We start from the raw sequence: 18,318 nt of genomic DNA on the forward strand, positions 1-18,318 counted from the left end.
ACTATGTCGTCAAATCATCCGAAACAGTTTAACTAACGCTTTCACATGGATCGTTGCCGTTTCTAGTACTATAGCCTTACATTTAAAAAAGAACCCAGAAGCCCATGTAAGCCGGGGACTATCACCAATTGCCGGTCACCCGGCAAATAGGGGAAATCAAGGGCGATGATATATGTGGCCCCCAAGATTTTGTAAAATCGATCTTGGTCAAGTCCAGCTAAAGCGGATCAATCCGACTAAGAAGGTTTTTTAATACTGTGACCATGTCCCCGTTCCCGGCCAATCTGGCTGCGAAATCGAGTGAGATCGTCCAATGGGATCCATATAAATGGTTGATTAGGGCAGGTGGGTACGATATAACTGGGGCTCGTAAGGGGAAAAAGTAGGCCTTCACAAGTTTATAGTGAGGTTGTTGGCTCTTGGGTTTTGAGGCGCCCACATGGCGCCGTGTAGGTGGGGGCTGATCGGTAGATTCGCCATTTGATTGGCAGTATTCTTCCGCGCTATTGATTTTAGACGTCACTCACGAACCCTGAAGGTGTTTTTGTCTGCAGATCATTGTACCATGTTGGCGGAGGCTCCACGTTAATTTCCGTAAAAATTACAAAGAAAACAACGAGCTACTGTACACAACACAGGTCAACAATGAGTTGGAGCGGAGAAACAAGTCATCCCCTATTAATAAAAGTGGGCTTGACATGTCAGGGGTTCTGCAATTGCTATTGAGGGTGTCAACCACGAAACATGCAGAACAGATGTCAGATCGAACATCTAGCAAAACAAATTATTATGGTTAACTTAGGGAACGCCACGGAGATGCTCGGGGCGCATCGCTCGTACAAGCTCACGCTACGGTAGTCCCATCAGACAGGATCTATGGTAAACAAACCTTGATATGCCTAAACAATGAGCGTGCAGATCCCAATTTGGACTCCATCGGCCCATCCGGTCATGTCCGGATTACCCCGTCCGAACTAGAGTCAATAATTCTTTTTAAGATTCGTTCATTCAGTGATTCAGTGGGATATAATGACATAATACCTTGGTTTTTTCTATAAAAAAATCCGGTTTGTAGGGCTGGGATGAGCAGTATTATAGAAAACTATACCATACGGCACAAACAGATTCAGCTGCAGGTACATGTCCGGGGCTCAATGCCCCATATTTGCAGGGATTCTTGATAACAGTCCACAGGACCCTGTTCTGGACGCTTCGGTGACTGTCGTGGCGTTATTTTTCGGATGATAGGGACCGTAGTCCCACTTCTATCTGTAAGACTGAATTGGTATGTATCTGTAAGGCCGAATTAGGGCACCCCAACTATGGAGCTGACCCGCCAGCTAGGATACCAAGTGCATTTCCCAGTAGGAGGTTTATAATAGTAAAATTTTGAACAGGGATAGGGGGCGAACGAGATCGTACCTGTAGATCATGACCTGTGTATAAATACACTCTCCTGCTGTCAACTCCTCTTGCTTTCTTCTTCTCCCAAGCCTCTCACTTCCAGTCATTCATTATACAAACTACAGTCACTCTTTAACTGTTTTATATACCCCTCTTAATTCACAATGAAGGCCTCTTTCATCGCTGCCGTCGCCGCCATGGCCGGCTCTGCTCTCGCTGCCCCTACCCCTGCCAACGGCCTTGAGTCCCTCCTCAGCAACCTGCACATCGGTGACATCTTCTCCGAGCTCCACCTCAGCGAGCTCCCCAAGGTCCTGACCGCTGGTGACCTCGCCAAGGCTGTCAACAAGCCCGCTCCCTCCGCCAGCGGTGTCCCCGTTGTCCAGGACGGCCACATCGTCCAGAACCTCGGACCCGAGCTCGACAACATCCTGACCGTCACCGGTCCTGATGTCGGCACCCTGCTCATTGAGCTCTCCCCCGAGGTCACTGCCCTCGTCTCCGGCCTTGGCCTCCCTGGCCTCGGTGTTCCCCTCGGTTCCGTTGTCGCCTCTGCCTCCGGTCTCGGTGGTCTCGTCACTGCCCTCGGCAAGCCCGTTGACGGCCTCGTCACCGTTGTTGGTGCTGATGTTGGTGCCCTCCTGATTGAGCTCTCCGCCCCCGTTGCTGCTCTCGTTTCCGGCCTCGGTCTCCCCGGTGTTGGTGTTCCCCTCGGTACAGTTGTTGCCACCGTTGGCGCGAACCTCAAGCGTGGTGAGATCGTCAACGACATTGCCCCCTCCGTCAAGAGCACCCTGACCGTCACCGGTGCCAACGCCAAGCAGCTCCTCCTCGAGCTCTCCCCTGAGGTCACTGCTCTCGTCTCCGGCCTCGGTCTCGGCTCCATCGCCGGTCCCGTTGGCTCCATCATCAAGGAGGCTGCCTCCGTTGGTGACCTCCTCAAGGACGTCTCCGAGCCCGTTGACCAGCTCCTCCACGTTGTCAACGACGACGGCAAGCACCTCCTCATCAAGCTGTCTCCCTCCGTCGCTGCCCTCGTCGCCGGCCTCGGTCTCCCCCAGGTCGGTGTCCCCGTCGGCACCGTCGTTGCCACCGTCGGCGACAACCTGTAAACTATTTTACAAGTTTGATTCGCTATGATTCAACAAGTTTTATCATTGCCATTCATGATATGTAGCGATGGATAGCGTTGAGGATCATCTTCCTTCATGCATTGATCCGGTGCACATTTTTCGTGAAGGCGCTCTTTTGTGCATAAATATTCAAGATTTTCATCGCCTTCCAACTTAACGTTGCTTCTCTTCCTGGTCAATGACATTATCATTTCTAATGTAATATATTGTCATGAAAAGTTTATAATCTAGATTAACGACTTACTTTTACTCTTCAATCCTCCTATCGCATTCCTCTACAACGTAAAATACAAGTAAAATTTGAAGTCTATTGAGAGTGTCACTCCAAACATGCAAACGGCTGGAGATATGATGCGTTATTCCTACGGATGTGACCAGTTCCATACATCTACCCGGGTACAACACAATGGATAGGACGCGGGTATCAATTCCTACCTAAGAGAGCCGAAAAGCTTGAGGTGACCGAGCCGCTCCCTCGAGTTTCTAATATTAGCCAGCCATTTTAGCCGAGGTTCTCCAATGTGCGTGATGAAGCCAACGGCTCTCTTCACATAACTCTGCAGTAGCAAATCACTCTAACTTCAGCTCTGACACAAATTGATCTGTTTATAGCTTCATATCCTAATACGAGCAATCTATGTTACTTGACTTGTGAGTTTGAACATTTTTGACCGATCAGTACTGAGCATTGCACAGCCACTGATATATAGTTCAAATCTCCGTTCATATTGTACAAACACATTCAAAAAGCAGACGGACACTACTATTGTTATAGTTGGAAGAAATGATTAAAGCAGAAAGACCGATAGACCAAAACGTGAGCCTTAAAATCCTGCACTTAAAAGACATTTCGTTGTCGCTATATATAATGTTGACAACATGATAATATCCGAAATTGACCCAGCTGGTGCCAAAATAACCTAGCATATGATAGTAGCAAGTAAGAAGTATCGAAAGCCTAGAGAAATATTATTGCATAGCTGCTCTACAGAGAATATGTACATGCATCTACGTTTTGTTGTTGAAGAGTCTGTGCGTCATTTGTATACCTCTTCCGGGGTCCGGGAAAACGGACTTCCGCCCAAGTCTTGCCACACTAATTCGGGAAACTCTAGCCGGGGCGCTGGATTGACAGATGCCCTGGCCTTGTTCCTATTAGAGTCGTTAATGAGTTGTGTTGGAGTTTGCGCTTGGACACACCGGATGGATGCGGAATAGGAGACGTTGGTACATGTTACCTGTACCAAGGGATTTGAAGACCATATGCTGGTTATAGTTTGGCGGTTATTAGGGGTTGGAGCATAGTTGAGTTGTTTTGGAAGAGTTTATGTGAGAACAGACGTCGAAGAACCCTGGAGACGACCAAGCCATCTTTGAGCCTCGTATGTATAACTTTATGCACCCACTTTGTGTCTGGGTATATTGTAGAAACTTCTACAGGCTACGCAGAACATAAGGACCTCATAGTAAACCAATATACAATCTCTCAGATACGACGGCTGTTCTGATGAGGTTCTTTAGCCAGACCATGCCATCTAGGGCTGAATGGATCACAAGTTCTGGCTCCTGCCGTGCTTGGAATGACCGAGTCCTAGATAGGCAGGAACCCACGTGCCATGGCCCGAGAAGAACAAGCCCTGACAAGAGTGCATGTGACCACGGTAGAGTTACTCTGTTTGGGACCATCGAACCGATCGCTTACCTTATTCCCTTTTCTCCGGGATAAGTCCGACCATGGGTCGGATGAACTTGTGGAGGAATTGGATGGCGAATTCCCTACATAGTGAAATCTTAATAATCAGATTGTGTGAAGAGATTTCAAGGCGCATTTTAAGGCGCAAAATCTCTGTAGAATGTGCCGTTTCTTGCCTAGCCTCGAACGCAGGTACTAAAGTAACACCAAATAGCGGCAATTAGTAAATGGCAAATATAATTTGCTTATCTCCGGACTCCATGATAGCCGATCGCAAATCATCGATTGCAACACATGTTCCCCCGTGAAAACTCCGGAACTCTAGTACTCTTCGTGTCATATATACAACCTCAATGTGAGACACTTGGTATCGGCGCTACTAGGTTGGCAACGGTTGGCATGTTCTGAGCTTAACATACAGCCTATCAGCAGTACGTCCCCGGCTCCGCGCCATCGGGCTTTCTCCAAAAATTCCCCAGTTTTTCGGTCTGGTTAAGCCAATAGTGATCAATGTATAATTATGGTTTATCTCCCATGTTCTCCGCCACCTCCTGTGCCTTTTCGCCAACCTCCCAACCTCTCTCTCTCTTATTATGCCTCAATTCCTCATTTTCCCCGCTATACCTGTATATACTTAATATTCCTCCACGCCTCATGTTTTCTCTATAACCGTATCTTCCACATTTGGCGATGTCCTCATGTCGAGCGTCGACATCCCTGGCAAAATCAGCCTGGCGGCTGATCCCTCGCAGGCCAGCTCCCACTCCACAAGCTGGATAGCGGAGAATACCATAGTCGCGTGCCTCATCGGAATCGCGTGGTACAATGCATTGGAGCTGATCGTCCTGTGCTTCACCACCTTCAAACGCTATGGAGGCTGTTACTTCTGGTGTCTCCTCATCTCCTCCTTCAGCATCATCCCGTTCGGCCTCGGATACCTCCTCATAATCTACAACATCTACAACAACCTCTTCCCCGTAGCGATGGAATTGATCGCCTGGGTAGGGATGGTAACCGGCCAATCCCTAGTCCTCTGGTCACGACTACACCTCGTCTGCCACAATCAAAACGTCCTCCGCGCCACCCTTGCCATGATCATCGTCGACGCCATCATATTCCACGTCCCAGGCTCCGTCCTCGAACTCGGCAGTCACTCGAACAAATCCTACCTCTTCAAGGGCGGCTTCGACATCTTCGAGCGCATACAATTGGTCGGCTTCTCCATCCAAGAAATCATCCTCTCCATTATCTACTCCTATGAAGCCGTGCGCCTACTCAACCTCCGCCCAAGAAGCCAGTACCGAGGCACACTCGTCCAGCTTCTCATCGTGAACATCGTCATGATCCTCATGGACGCAGCCGTCATCGGAGTCCAGTACTCCGGTCTCTTCGATATCCACGTCACCCTCAAGGCAATGGTCTACAGCATCAAGCTGAAGCTGGAATATGCAATCCTGGGCAAGTTGGTCGTCATCACCGAAATGAGTGGCAGCAACTCCTCCCCGACCGATCTGTCCGATTTCGTGGATCTCTCTTTTCACAATAATTCAACGCCGCAGCCTGATAGTGAGAGCCAGGCTCGGCCCCTCGATCACCCTGAGTATGGTGTTCATACTCGTGTGCGAGTCTCTTCTAAGGGCTCCTCTCATGATCCGCTACGACGCAGTCTCTCCGCTGCTCCGAGTCCGAGTTCAAGTAACTCGGGCTCATGATGACCACATGTAATTAACGATTTCGATATGCCCTGTATGTAACATTTACCTCCGTCTCCGTACTACATAATCCACCTACCACATACAATATATACTTTTCGCCAATTGCTGAAACTCGTACCTGGAAAGAGGGGACCCCTCTCCCCCTCACTTTCTTATCTCACATCGTCGGATGCCGCCGTGCATGAATCTCAAACCTCCGAAACACGTATGCCGTACATATCAACTACCAAACCTACTTTAAACCAAACAAGCAAACCACAACGTATACAAACCCAAATCCCATCAACCCCGATCACCCAAAATGACAAAATCAACCGTAAAACCCCTAACACCCCTCCAACTCCAAACCGCCGCCGAAAAAGCCCTAACCCTCCAAACAACCGCGCAAACAATCCACAAAAAACGCCCTTTCACAGCCCTCCTTCTAGCCCCCGACAACGAAACAGTCCTAGCGATCTCAAACTCGCTCTCGCACGTGCGGCACGCAGAAAGCGAACTCGCGCGCAACGCAGCAGATAACTTCGACTGGGCGTATCTGGCGCGCTGTACGCTTGTTTCGACATGGGAGCCGTGCGCCATGTGTGCGGGTGCGATTTACTGGGCGCATATTGGTCGCGTTGTTTATCTTGCTTCTGAGGCGGCGTTGAGGGGGGTTGTTGGGGAGGGGAATGAGGAGAACCTTACACTTGATTTGCCTTGTCGCGAGGTTTTTGGAAAGGGGCAGTTTTCTGTTGAGGTTTTGGGGCCCATTACGGAGGGGGAGGACGGGGGTTGGGAGGGGAGGGTTGTTAGGGATAGTTTGAGGTATTGGGGGAGGGAGGGGGCTGGTGTTTATGTGGATGGAGAGGGAGATGGTTGTTAAGGCGATGGTGATATTGATATTGCTATCGATATGGAAATGTATGCAGGTCTAGGCTAGGTCCTTTGGGTAGGGTTGGCAATTAAGAGAACTATGTCTCGTGTGGTCCTGGTAATCGAGGGGCGAGGGGGCTTTTATATTGCATCTTATTTTAGTGGCCCCTTGAATGCCTTGAAGTGCAATTTATTAGTTTCAGAAAGCACCGGACTCGAATGGGGCACCAAGTTATATCGAATTCATGAATGCGATTTGGCTTCGAATGTTGTGCCACATACTTCATGCTCGAAGCTAGGCCCGTACTGCGCAAAGGGTAGGTCGTATGCGGCTAGAGTCAATCTAGGTGATACTTGAAGACTCGAGGCCCGGAAGTATACAACCGGTAAATTTACCAAGACATCCCCTGAAACGCACGTGTTTCAAAGAGTCCCGAGAAAAAATAGTGGACGATCAGGTCCCAGTCTATGGAGAGACATCCCCACAGCGAATATTTGGAATAAAAGATTTCGATCATCAACCTCGATCTGGCTGTATAGAGCAGGTGCTCATGTGGGCGTGGAGACGTTAGACCGTTTCCGGAAGCAACAGGGGAGTCTTAGCGCGCACAGCCACAGAGCCCTTTTCTTGTGGCTGGAGCTTCCTCCATTACAGCCTGAGAATACAGCAAGTCAAGGTTACTTGTAGGTACTCACCACCTGGTCATGTGAACTCTGTTCCATTGACGGAACCCTCACCGGGATCCTGCCATGCTTCTTGTCAAATCTTGTGTTGACGTCAAGGTGAGCAGAGTCTGATAATCAATATGACCCACAGTGGACCATGGATGATGATATGGAGCGTATGCCAAGAGTTGGATCTTGCCAGGTTTGCAGATCGTGGGACTTTTGAGACTGGGTCTGGAGTTGGAAGCTTCGCTAGCTTATGTTTGGGTGCAGATAAATGTAGCAGCCTTATGGAGTGGAGGTGTGGACTCAACTGCAGGTTAACATGGGCCACACCCTATACTATACATGTGTACACGTAAGTTAGGTAGTACTTTAGTAGAGTCAGGCAAAGGCAATTCGAAAGCGGGAAACCAAAGCGCAAACGGGGAGCAGAATTCCGTTTCTACGTGTGCCATATGATGACGTCAATCGTAGATCATTCAGAGAAGTTTAGGTAAGTTCCTGGTGCTGCTCAGGGATCCTGTCGTCATACCACTGCTTGCCCTTATATGCCCCCTGCCTTCTTCGTCTGCCTGAATTTCCTTCCCTTTCCCATATTTTCCTTCATTCCAGTGATACCCCCTTGTTTTGTTCGGGACAAATCTGTATGTCCCCCTTCTGTTTGCGTAAGTTGCAAACTGCTAACCCTGCCTAGTTCATACATAATACCTTTTACATCTCTTGTACCCTGATAATCCGTCTCAATTGCTGTCGTCATGTCTGTCAACGTCCCCACCGATCCGAAACAGAAGGAGAAGGTGTGTATAACAAACGACTTTGATGGAAGCGGCACGCTGACCTCAACTACAGGATATCAACGCGAAGCTCCAATTGTTTGGTATCTACCATGGTAAGTCACACAGTCACACCTGAGACTCAATTGATACTTGTGCTGACCCACTTTGTTTAGCCTTCAAGAACAGCAAGCTCCCATCCGTTCGTCGCGCCCCACCACCCGCGCCCCATCTCCGCTTTGTACTAACCATAATTCCCCACAGAACAAGCAATGCGACATCGCCTTGAACAGTGCCTTGAACTCCAAGGCCCTTTCGTCTCCCCCGAAGGAGCTCTCTGCCGACGGAAAGACCCTCGTGGCCGACCTGCGCAATGTTATTGAACAGGCCAAGAAGATGCTATTGGTGAAGAACGAGGGTGAATTGATCCAGGATTTCATCTGGCAAGCGCAGAAGATCACCACTGGCGATTCTCAGAAGCCCAATCTCCCCATAGACAAGGAATCCGGCCAGCAGGATGCGAACAGGGCTGCCGAGGGTCTGAAGACCCTGGGTACACTCATGATCACCAACGGAGAGTTCCGGAAGCTTTGTAAGTTGGTGCTTCCCATATATGGCAGACTGGTTCTAACTGCGTTTAGTGAGTGATGCCGTAATCTTGCTCAAGGATATTGGCGCCGATGCTTCGCAAAAGGCCGCGAACAAGGTCCGTCCTTCGGAGGAGGAGCTTTCCCAGATCGATCAGGCCGCCGAGGAGAACGTGTGGCACGAGAAGCCCAACATTTCCAAGGAGGATATAAAGTCCAAACTCAAGAAGAACAAGGGCGTATGTGTTCGCCTTCCCTTCAGACCGACACGTTGCTAATTCTACTTCAGGATAAGGAAAACGTTGCCTCTGATTCCGTTGCTGAGAATGATCCCGCTGTGCCAGCCAAGGACAAGACCAAGGAGGTCGCTGATAAGACCAAGAGCTACCTTTCCGACAAGATTCCCAAGGAGCGCCGCGACCAGACCATCTGGCGTTTGAAGAAGATGATCATCGAGATCCAGGGTCACGCTGATTGTAAGCCGAGCTTTACATTGATGCCGTGTCATTGCAGATCGCTAACAACTTAAATAGACCAGCGGGCCGTTGAGACTCTGCTGGACATGGCCGAGAAATACGCTGGTCACACCAAGGACGTTTCCCAGCAGGGCGGCAGTGCTACCCGTAACGTCCTTAAGAATGACAGCGTCCAGTCTGTTCAGTACAACTTGCGCGTGAGTACTTTTCTGCCAATTTTATATAGCTAGATGCTGACTATCTTCTAGACCCTTGTCGAGCGCTTTGCCAACAACACTTCCCTCGATAACTTCTTCAACTCGTTGAATACCGTTTACCACGATGCCGAGAAGGACCCCGAACTCAGGAACTGGTTTAAGAACATTGACAACCTTATTCGGTATGTACTTTGAAAAAGAAAAAAAAAGAGCTCCTGAAGGACGGAACTGACGAGATGTAGGAAATCTCTGCGTGAGCAGGGCTTCATCATGGAGGATGAGAGCAACCGCCAGTGGAACGACCTTTACGACAAGGGCCGCTACTTGCTGCGTGAGCGCTACCGCGGCCACACCGATACCATTGTCGATGAGACCAAGTTCTTGGCCGACCAGTTCGAGAAGGACCCTCAGAACCAGGCCCTCGCCGAGTCCTTCCAGAAGCTGTTCAAGGATCTTGGACGTGACACAGACGGAAAAGTCACCTTCAAGAAGGATCTTGTTCGTGACCTCCGCGATATCATTGTTCCTGGTATCTTCGAGAACGTCCGCTACGTTCCCGTTCCCCGCATTGAGGTCTCTGACCCCATGGTCGATGTCGTGGTCGAGAACCTGTGCATTGAGAGTGACAACCTGTTGCCCAATGTTGTCGAGTTTGGAAGCGACAACTACTTCCGCTGGGGCCGCAAGAAGATCAGCAACAAGCGCGACAACAAGATCATGATCTCCATGTCTGGTATCCAGGCTGACTTGCGTGATGTGAGTTACTACATCAAGAAGAAGCAGGGCTTCCCCTCCATCACCGACCGCGGAATTATGGACATCTTCCTTGGTGGTGAAGGCCTCAGCGTCAAAATCGCCGCCTCTACCGCCCAGAAGAACGACAAGGAGTCCTTTGTCAAGCTGGACAAGGTCAACGTGTCTATCAAACACATGAACATCAAGCTGAAGAAGTCCAGCCACAAGATCCTTTTCAACACCTTCAAGCCCATGCTGTTCCGTGTCGTTCGCCCTGCCCTGCAAAAGGTCGTCGAAGGCCAGATCCGCGAGGCATTTAAGAAGGGAGATGGCTTCGCTAAGGAGATCCATACCGAAGCCAAGCGTGCCCAGGAAGCTGCCCGCGAGGACCCCGAGAACGCCCCTACAATCTTCGCCCGCTACAGCGATGCTATTCGTGCCCGTGCCCAGGCCAAGGCCAAGCAGGCTGAGGATATCGCCAAGCGTGACACCAAGGTCCAGACCGTTATGACCCTCCACGATTCCATCTTCCCTAAGATCGAGCTTCCCGGAGGCATCTCCAGCAAGGCCACCGAGTACGCCGAGCTGGCCGCCAAGGGTGAGCGCTGGGAGTCGCCCATCTTCAGCATCGGCAATGCCTCCGAGTCGACCGGCATCCCCTCCGCCGGCCCCATCACCAAAAAGCCCCACGGCGCCAGCACCACCGGCGCGGGAGCTGCTGGCGTTGCCGCCGCCGCAGGAACCTCTGGCGCCACCACCGCCGCTGCCACTAATGGTACCAACACCGAAAAGGTCGACAGATACCCATCCCGGGGCTTCTCCGACGAAGTCGACCAAGCCTTCGTCAACGGCAAGACCCAGAAAATCCCTGACGGTGTCAAGCACGCCACCAATGGTACTACTGCTGCCAACGGCGTCACTGCCACTAACGGAACTACCGCCACTGCCCACTAAGTGTGGCCGTCTCCAAAATCATCATGACATTCGTCTAACACCATTTTCTTATGTCTCCGCCTGAATATCTAATCTTCCTGATGCTTTGTTACTGCTTTGTTACTGCTTTGTTACTGCTTTGTGCTTCTTCGTTATGATTTCCCCTAGTGCAGTCCGGACATTATTTTTATTTTGTACGAGTATTGGTTTCTTTCCGGTAGTTTAATACACAATGCCACCGCTGTTGCGTTGATTATATTGAACATTAGCCTGTGACGTTAGTAGTAGTCAATAGAAGTAAAGCTACTTCTAAGTACACTAATGTACAGAGATGAATGAAGTATAAAGCTCAAAATGTCATTCATTGTCGTCTAAAGAAGTAAAAGTTATACCGAATCTCCCCACTATACAATCATCGGAAGAGACATTATATCCCATCCCATCCATATCAATCCACCATTCCTCCATTTTTAACCAGCATCCACATTCAGACCATAAATATCAGAGAATCAAACCTACATCTACATCTGATCAAAGTACTTCTGCCACCCCAACTCCCGCAGCTTAGTACCCTTCAACTCCATATTCTCAGCACGAGCAGCCTCAGCATAGGCCTCGACCTTACGCTGGATGGCTGGCTCGTATGAGCCTAGAACGCGCGCGGCGAGGAGGGCTGCGTTGATGCTGTTGTTGATACCGACTGTGGCGACGGGGACACCTATTTCGAGGAAAATATGGTTAGTACATGCTCTGTTGGATGTAGGGTCAAGTTTAGAGAGTTATAGTTAGCAATTCACGCACCTCGGGGCATCTGCACGATGCTGTACAAGCTATCCACACCATCAAGAGAGCTACCCTTGACAGGAACTCCAATGACGGGGAGGGCAGTGTGAGCAGCCGCCATGCCGGGGAGGTGGGCAGCACCACCAGCGGCAGCGATGATAACCTTGATACCACGTGAGGCAGCCTGAGCCGCGTACTCGGCCATGTAGTCCGGTGTGCGGTGGGCAGAGGTGATTTCGACCTCGGGCTCGAGACCGAAGTAATCGCGCAGCAGCTTCAGACCCGGGACTAGGGTCTTCAGGTCACTGTCTGAGCCCATGATGACTGCGACTGAGGGGGCGGGCTTTGAGGGGCCGGAGGGGACGGCTTTCGTTTTGATATCGGTGCGCTGGGCGCGCATGTCGTCGACGACGGTGATGAGGGGTTGGATCATTGTCTCGGCTTCGTGCATAGTGGCTGCGGTGACGGTGACGTGGCCCATTTTGCGGCCTGGCTTTGCGGCGCCCTTGCTGTAGAGGTGGATGCTTGCGTTGGGGATGCTGAGGGCTGCTTCTGTGGCCTTGAGGTGCGAGTCTGGGGTTGCGCCGCCGATGATGTTTAGCATGATGGAGGGTTGGCGGAGTTCCAGGCTCTTGGGGGGAATGGGGAGGTCCATGATTGCGCGGATGTGGCTGTCGAATTGGGAGAGGGCGCAGCCTTCGATTGTCCAGTGGCCTGAGTTGTGGATGCGGCTGGCGAGCTCGCAGAGCATTAGGCTGTTGTCTTCCAGGAGGAACATTTCAACGCCGAAGGCGCCTTTGCCTTCGAAGGCGGAGACTGCTTTGCGGGCCAGGGCTTGCGCCTTTTGGTTGATTACGTCGGGGACGTTGCGGGCTGGGGCGTAGACCAGCTTGCATATTGAGTCCTCTTGGACGGTCTCGACGGTGGGGTAGGAGAGGACGTCGTCCTTGGTCTTGATGACCATGACGGCCAATTCCTGGAACGGATTGTGTTAGACTTGTAGGGGTATGTGTCGGCGGAGGACTAACCATCTTGAAGTAGGCCCATTTTTCGGAGTAGAGGGGGCGGTCCTTCAAAGCCTCGAGGGCCTCGGGGATGTCTTCCTTGGAGTTGACACGGAAGTTGCCTTGTATACCATTAGTAAAACGGTATATAATTTCGGCATAAGGCATGACTCACCACGGCCATCATATGCCATAGTCTTCGACTTCAACATCATCGGGTAGCCTAACTGCTCTCCGATCTTTGCCAATTCCTCCGGTGTGTTGTCGGACAATTCGCGGTGATCGGCCATGGGAATATCGTACTTGCGAAGGTGCTCCTTCTGGTCGAACTTGTTCTGAATTGTCCGGATAGCCTGCCAGCTGGGCTCCACCCGCACCTTCGATGCAACTTCCTCGAGGGCATAGGTGTCGACATGCTCAATCTCAGCAGTAATCACATCGCAGGACTCAGCCAGCTTGCGCACGGCTTCACGCTCCTTGAAGGAACCAGTGACATGGCCGTCGTGGAAACTGATCTGCTTGGCGGGAGCATTGTCGGCATCCAGGACGTTGGCTTGGATGTTCAATCGGTTAGCGGATTCCACCAGCATGCGGCCCAACTGGCCACCGCCGAGGATTCCCACCTTAGGTGAATTCCACATGTCGAAGAGGTTATATGAGTCAATTTGAAGATGTGAAGTGGGAGATCGACGCTGCCCCTCCGTCTCCGAAAATTCGCGGAGAGTCATGTGACTCTATCGATAAGCTCTGGCCAATCAGCGATATCCTCTGGCGCGTCACCGACTTCACTGTCGCAGCTTCAACTTCCTCTTTGTGCACAGCTAACTGGACAATGGCTTTGGGTGAGTAGACCACCACGGTCGCGTTGCTCCTCTCAACAGCTATGCAATTTTGCTGACCCGGGCATCACAGATGAGGAAGCTCTCCGGACAGCCGCCAATGGCGGCTCGATAGAATTGTACGTGTGAAACTGCCATGTAATAGCTAGAAGCTTGAGCTGACGCGTGTCTTCAGAGAGAGATGGAATGGCATGGCTGCGCCTTTGATTGAGCGACTGGAATACGTGCGCTCGCCCCCCCATGGCCCCTGATCGACTCGTCTGACTACAAGTTCCAGATCGTGTACAACATGTTCCCCATCCCTCGAATGCGCCCAGAGCAGATCGGCCAGCAGTCATCTACCAACCATACTTCTCAGCTGCAGGAAGCAAATCGCATTGCACCCGAAAGCAGTAATAAGGAAAATGCCCCGCCTGCAGGCCCGCCGGGTTCTCCCCCGTCAAGCGAGAGCGTGCCAGACTCGCAAACCCAACCCTCTGGTACATCGACCGATGATCAGCTCCCGCCACCACTTGTCCTACTACTGAAAGCTATCCGCTCGTCGATCACTTCTTTTTTCGAGGAGAAGCCCCCGCATACCATCCAGAGACTCGCAGAGCTGGTCCTCGAGCCGACCCAGCACTATAAAACATTACCTGCATATCTCCGTGCTGTCGACCGTGTCGTCTCGGTGACAAGCTCGGCAGATATCTTCCCCTTCAACACGCCGTCTCATGCCGACGATCAATCGAACGGATTGGTGCACCCTAGCAATAGCAGCGTAGTTTACCTGGCTCCAGACTATGCTCAAGGCCTTGGGAGTGACGAATCTCTCGGTGGTGCCCTCTTAACTCCTATTCCCTGGTTGAATGGCTCTTCGTTCGAAGGCGAAGATACGAACATATTAGGCGAAGGTATCTTCCGTCACTTTCCAACCATACCGTTTTCTTTTTTTTGGCTAACTTAATGTTCAAGGCACCGAAGCCCCTCTACCCACACAGCCGACAGAGGAGCCTGAACCAGCGACTACTGTACCTACAGAAACTGAGGATGTGGCAGCCACCGCCTCACCAGAGCCATCTGACGAAGTCCCTCATGCCCGTGGCCCAATCGTGCTCGGAGTCGAGGATATGGGTCTGCAAGACGGGAAAGGCGTAGAAATGAACCTCGGTCCAGATGGCGCCGATGATGAAGCAACCGCAGCAGCAGCAGCTGAGGCTGTGGCCTCCATCACAGAAGAACAGGAAAAGAATGAATCAACCGCCGATAAGGACGGTGATATCGTTCTTTCAGATACCAAACTGAAGGAAGCAGAAGAGGCTAAGACAGAAGCCACTTCTGCAGAGCCACAAGCGAGCGAGGCGGAATCTAAACCCACTGGTAATTCATCTGAAGCGCCGGACGCCGAGAAGAAAGCATAAGCGATCTACTGGTTTCTATTTGGATGTCTTTTTGTGTTTTTTTTTCCCTCAGTTGTTTTTGTGCTGGCTTCTAGCATCATGAGTGACGACCTATAAGATTACATGGATCAATTGCCTTTGATTGGCTGTCTAAATGCCCAATTCGTTCTTCGTTAGTCCAAGTATTTACATGCTCGAGTTTCCACATGCGAACAGTGTTGAAGCTTGATAGAAACGAGGACTCCGATGGAGCTTCTGACTGGCCATCTGGAGAGCCGTTACAAACTAGTTTGCCCTATCTGATTGCAGTTCAACGACAGGCACGTTGATATCTGGGTTTAGTTGCTCTTCCATTGATGATGTTGTAGACCTGGGGGACGAGGGCAAAGTAGAAAGACAGATACGAATTCCACATGTTGGTCAAAATTGACAAAGGTTGAGAGGAGAACGCTTACTAGCTGGGGGAATTAGTACGTCATCCAGGAGTATGAAACCTCGCAGATCTAACGTTACAGTAAATAGCTATGAAGAGAACACAAGTTAACGAAATAGAAGCATCAGGAAAAATAAACAGGCAGTATTCATTTAGTCGCTACTGAATGGACCGCTGTGTTCCCAAATACAGGTAGACTGTCTTCTGCTTGGCTAGCCGTTTTAGCCAAGGCGTAGTACTCATATTACCACTGTATACGCAATATACAGTACCTTAGCTCACTGTACAGAGGCTTTGACAAGCTGAGTAGTCGAACTGCAAATATCTTCTGGGCGTGCATAGTTATCACACGGACTTCGCAAATAGATAGTGCGGCCCCAAGCACCGGTCTCTTAGCATCAGCACTAAGCGTCTAGTGGCCAATAGTTCATCTACTTTGGTCACATCCACCGATTGGTAGTTCAATTTCGTCTCAGCTTGGAAAATATGGGGGCCAAAACAAGAGCCCCTTGCTATATTTCAACAAACATGTACGTGTAATAAACTGCCCACAAACCGTAGCCAGGAGAGAACAAGTGCCACATAGTTGTAAGTTAATATTCATTACCCTAATGTCAAGCCATATCAAAACACAGGTCTAGTAGCTGTTTGCTTGGACAAGATCTGCAAGTGTTCTCACGTCAATTCAGCGGATCTACGCGTACATTTCCATTGTCTGGACCCACTTGGCTTAGGACCACTCTATAGTAGACTGCAAAATAGTATATTAAATTCCTTGGGGTTCTTGAATCCTTCCGAGAATATGCGTCCCCACTGTGTTGTTAGCCCGGGCAAAGCAAACAGAGGATAATGAATTGTACTCGGCAATGTGTGCTTATGTTGTGTGAGATGGCCAATGAGATTTCAAAAGCGGGGACGTAGTGATATTGAGGCATGCTAGTGCAGTAGCCATGTATATCAGTCACGGCGGCACGGTTAACGAGCTGCAGCCCGGATCGAGTCTATTAGGAGCAAATTGCGAGTGGCGAGCGGTTGCATCCTCTACTGTACTATTAGGAGGCACTTAAGAGGTCCTGTAAAATGATCCAGAAACTATCACGATAAAAATAAGTATGTATCAGCTTCCAAAAAGACCAATGTGCAGCAGTATTATAAGCGAGGCTTAGCTTGAGGCTACTATAATGCTTTGCGGAGCGGCCCGTCAATACACCTTGTCGGTCTGCTAGTATGTATCTAAGCCCCACCAATGATCTATTTCTCTGATTGGATGTAACTTCATGATGTGTGCCAATTCAGCTTGCATTGTCTTACCCGATGCTATACCCACCCCATGAACTTATAGATGCTCCTCTCCGGCTGCAATTTCACGTTCTTTCGAGATGAATAGGCTTGAAGTCGCTGGGAGATAATGTTAACCAGGCAGGCCATCTTTGTTCCCAGTTTATAGACATGACAAATGTGAGTTTCTCATTAGGCGCCCATAAGATGGAGCCAAGAAGGGGGCCAGCACTAGTGCTGACCTAGTGACTATATGAGGCGGCCTGAGACGGCGCGAGATACGCGGGCCTTGGAACCAAAGGAACTATCCAGTAGACTGCCATTGACTAATTGAGGGGCATTTCATAGCTTCTTTGCATCTGTCACTCCTTTGCGCAAAAAGTAAATTGGCTGCTTACATCCTCCTGCACGAACGTTGAAGATGAAGTCACGAAGCATGGAAAACACCAACCATATCTTCGGTACTGGCAGCGGCAAGGAATCCGATGTAGCGAACACTTTCCCTTCGGCGTTAGACGGTTCGCGCCAAGAGCTCAATTATAACGATTGCTCGTTGAAAATTGACTGGAATGACCAATACCTGATCTCGAGTAAGTCTAGCCGAACGATAGGGATATATGAACACTGCTAACTTATCGTCTCCGCCTCTTCAAGATAACGAAGTCAGCACACCGTTCTTCTTCGAGAACGTATTCAACCAACCGAACTCAATCCAATCACATGTAGATCTACTCAAATTCGATACGCAATTGAGACCCGATTTCATGTTGAATACTCCTCCTGAGGTGGCGGACAGCTGGTCCTTTATAGACTGGAGAATTACAGGGCAGACTGGCCCATATACTCCAAAAGCAACGACAAATCCAGGCTCCACTCCCAGTGTCGAGAGTGGAGCAGCCTATAACAGCAGGGATTCCAATCACAGTCACCATGCTTCACCAAGCGAAAGCGCAGCTGCAGCCGACAGGCCCAGAAGCAGGACTTCTAGGCGAGTAGCCCATTACCACATCGAGAAGAAGTACCGAACGAACATCAATGATAAGATACGCCTGTTAGATGAGATGCTGCCAGAGGATATTCCGGCTAGTGGGCAATGGATGGACTCGGGAAATGAAGATCGCAAGGATAGTTCCAGCAAAAGGAAAGTGGCTATAAAGCGCAGCAAGGGTGAGGTGCTTTCTCTAGTCATTGACTATATTGTCTTCTTACGAAAGAGAGAAGAATTCCAGGAGAGGTGTATTCAGGAACTGAAAGGGCGGATTTGGACATCGAGAAAGGCATTGGAGTTTTAAGCGGAGTTTTGCATGTCGTTTACATTCAATTATATCATATACCGTTATGGGCTTGTATTATCCTCAATCAAGTCTTGAGCCAGGAGTTGTGCTCTGCTTCCGAATATGATTTATAGATATTGCATAACAGTAACCTATTATAT

The 18,318-nt window shown here is 50.1% G+C and overlaps 6 protein-coding genes across 6 annotated transcripts; 5 read left to right on the forward strand and 1 right to left on the reverse strand.

Moving 5' to 3' along the window:
• Positions 1–1,568: 1,568 nt before the first annotated feature.
• Positions 1,569–2,516, forward strand: PENARI_c028G07835 (uncharacterized protein; the record flags this gene model as incomplete). Its single annotated transcript, XM_022636217.1, has 1 exon — positions 1,569–2,516. One exon carries the CDS (start codon positions 1,569–1,571, stop codon positions 2,514–2,516), a length of 948 nt encoding a protein of 315 aa, XP_022483963.1.
• A 2,412-nt stretch (positions 2,517–4,928) lies between these two features.
• On the forward strand, positions 4,929–5,942 carry PENARI_c028G02107 (uncharacterized protein; the record flags this gene model as incomplete). The annotated part of the gene is made up of 1 exon (XM_022636169.1): positions 4,929–5,942. One exon carries the CDS (start codon positions 4,929–4,931, stop codon positions 5,940–5,942), a length of 1,014 nt encoding a protein of 337 aa, XP_022483979.1.
• A 2,279-nt stretch (positions 5,943–8,221) lies between these two features.
• Positions 8,222–11,188, forward strand: PENARI_c028G09362 (uncharacterized protein; the record flags this gene model as incomplete). The annotated part of the gene is made up of 9 exons (XM_022636231.1): positions 8,222–8,263; positions 8,316–8,355; positions 8,416–8,441; positions 8,504–8,831; positions 8,881–9,065; positions 9,116–9,302; positions 9,360–9,499; positions 9,551–9,681; positions 9,742–11,188. The coding sequence occupies 9 exons, from the start codon at positions 8,222–8,224 to the stop codon at positions 11,186–11,188; spliced, it is 2,526 nt and encodes an 841-aa protein (XP_022483969.1).
• Positions 11,189–11,688: 500 nt separating this feature from the next.
• Positions 11,689–13,595, reverse strand: PENARI_c028G03543 (phosphoribosylaminoimidazole carboxylase ADE2; the record flags this gene model as incomplete). Its single annotated transcript, XM_022636187.1, has 4 exons — positions 11,689–11,885; positions 11,969–12,926; positions 12,979–13,076; positions 13,130–13,595. The coding sequence occupies 4 exons, from the start codon at positions 13,593–13,595 to the stop codon at positions 11,689–11,691; spliced, it is 1,719 nt and encodes a 572-aa protein (XP_022483940.1).
• A 191-nt stretch (positions 13,596–13,786) lies between these two features.
• PENARI_c028G07777 (uncharacterized protein) lies at positions 13,787–15,193 on the forward strand (the record flags this gene model as incomplete). The annotated part of the gene is made up of 5 exons (XM_022636216.1): positions 13,787–13,796; positions 13,867–13,912; positions 13,969–14,017; positions 14,071–14,686; positions 14,748–15,193. 5 exons carry the CDS (start codon positions 13,787–13,789, stop codon positions 15,191–15,193), a joined length of 1,167 nt encoding a protein of 388 aa, XP_022483978.1.
• A 2,111-nt stretch (positions 15,194–17,304) lies between these two features.
• On the forward strand, positions 17,305–17,879 carry PENARI_c028G11951 (uncharacterized protein; the record flags this gene model as incomplete). Its single annotated transcript, XM_022636250.1, has 3 exons — positions 17,305–17,473; positions 17,538–17,572; positions 17,694–17,879. 3 exons carry the CDS (start codon positions 17,305–17,307, stop codon positions 17,877–17,879), a joined length of 390 nt encoding a protein of 129 aa, XP_022483908.1.
• Positions 17,880–18,318: the final 439 nt, after the last annotated feature.

This window comes from Penicillium arizonense (genome assembly GCF_001773325.1).
Source record: "Penicillium arizonense strain CBS 141311 chromosome Unknown PENARI_contig028, whole genome shotgun sequence".
Classification (NCBI taxonomy): domain Eukaryota; kingdom Fungi; phylum Ascomycota; class Eurotiomycetes; order Eurotiales; family Aspergillaceae; genus Penicillium; species Penicillium arizonense.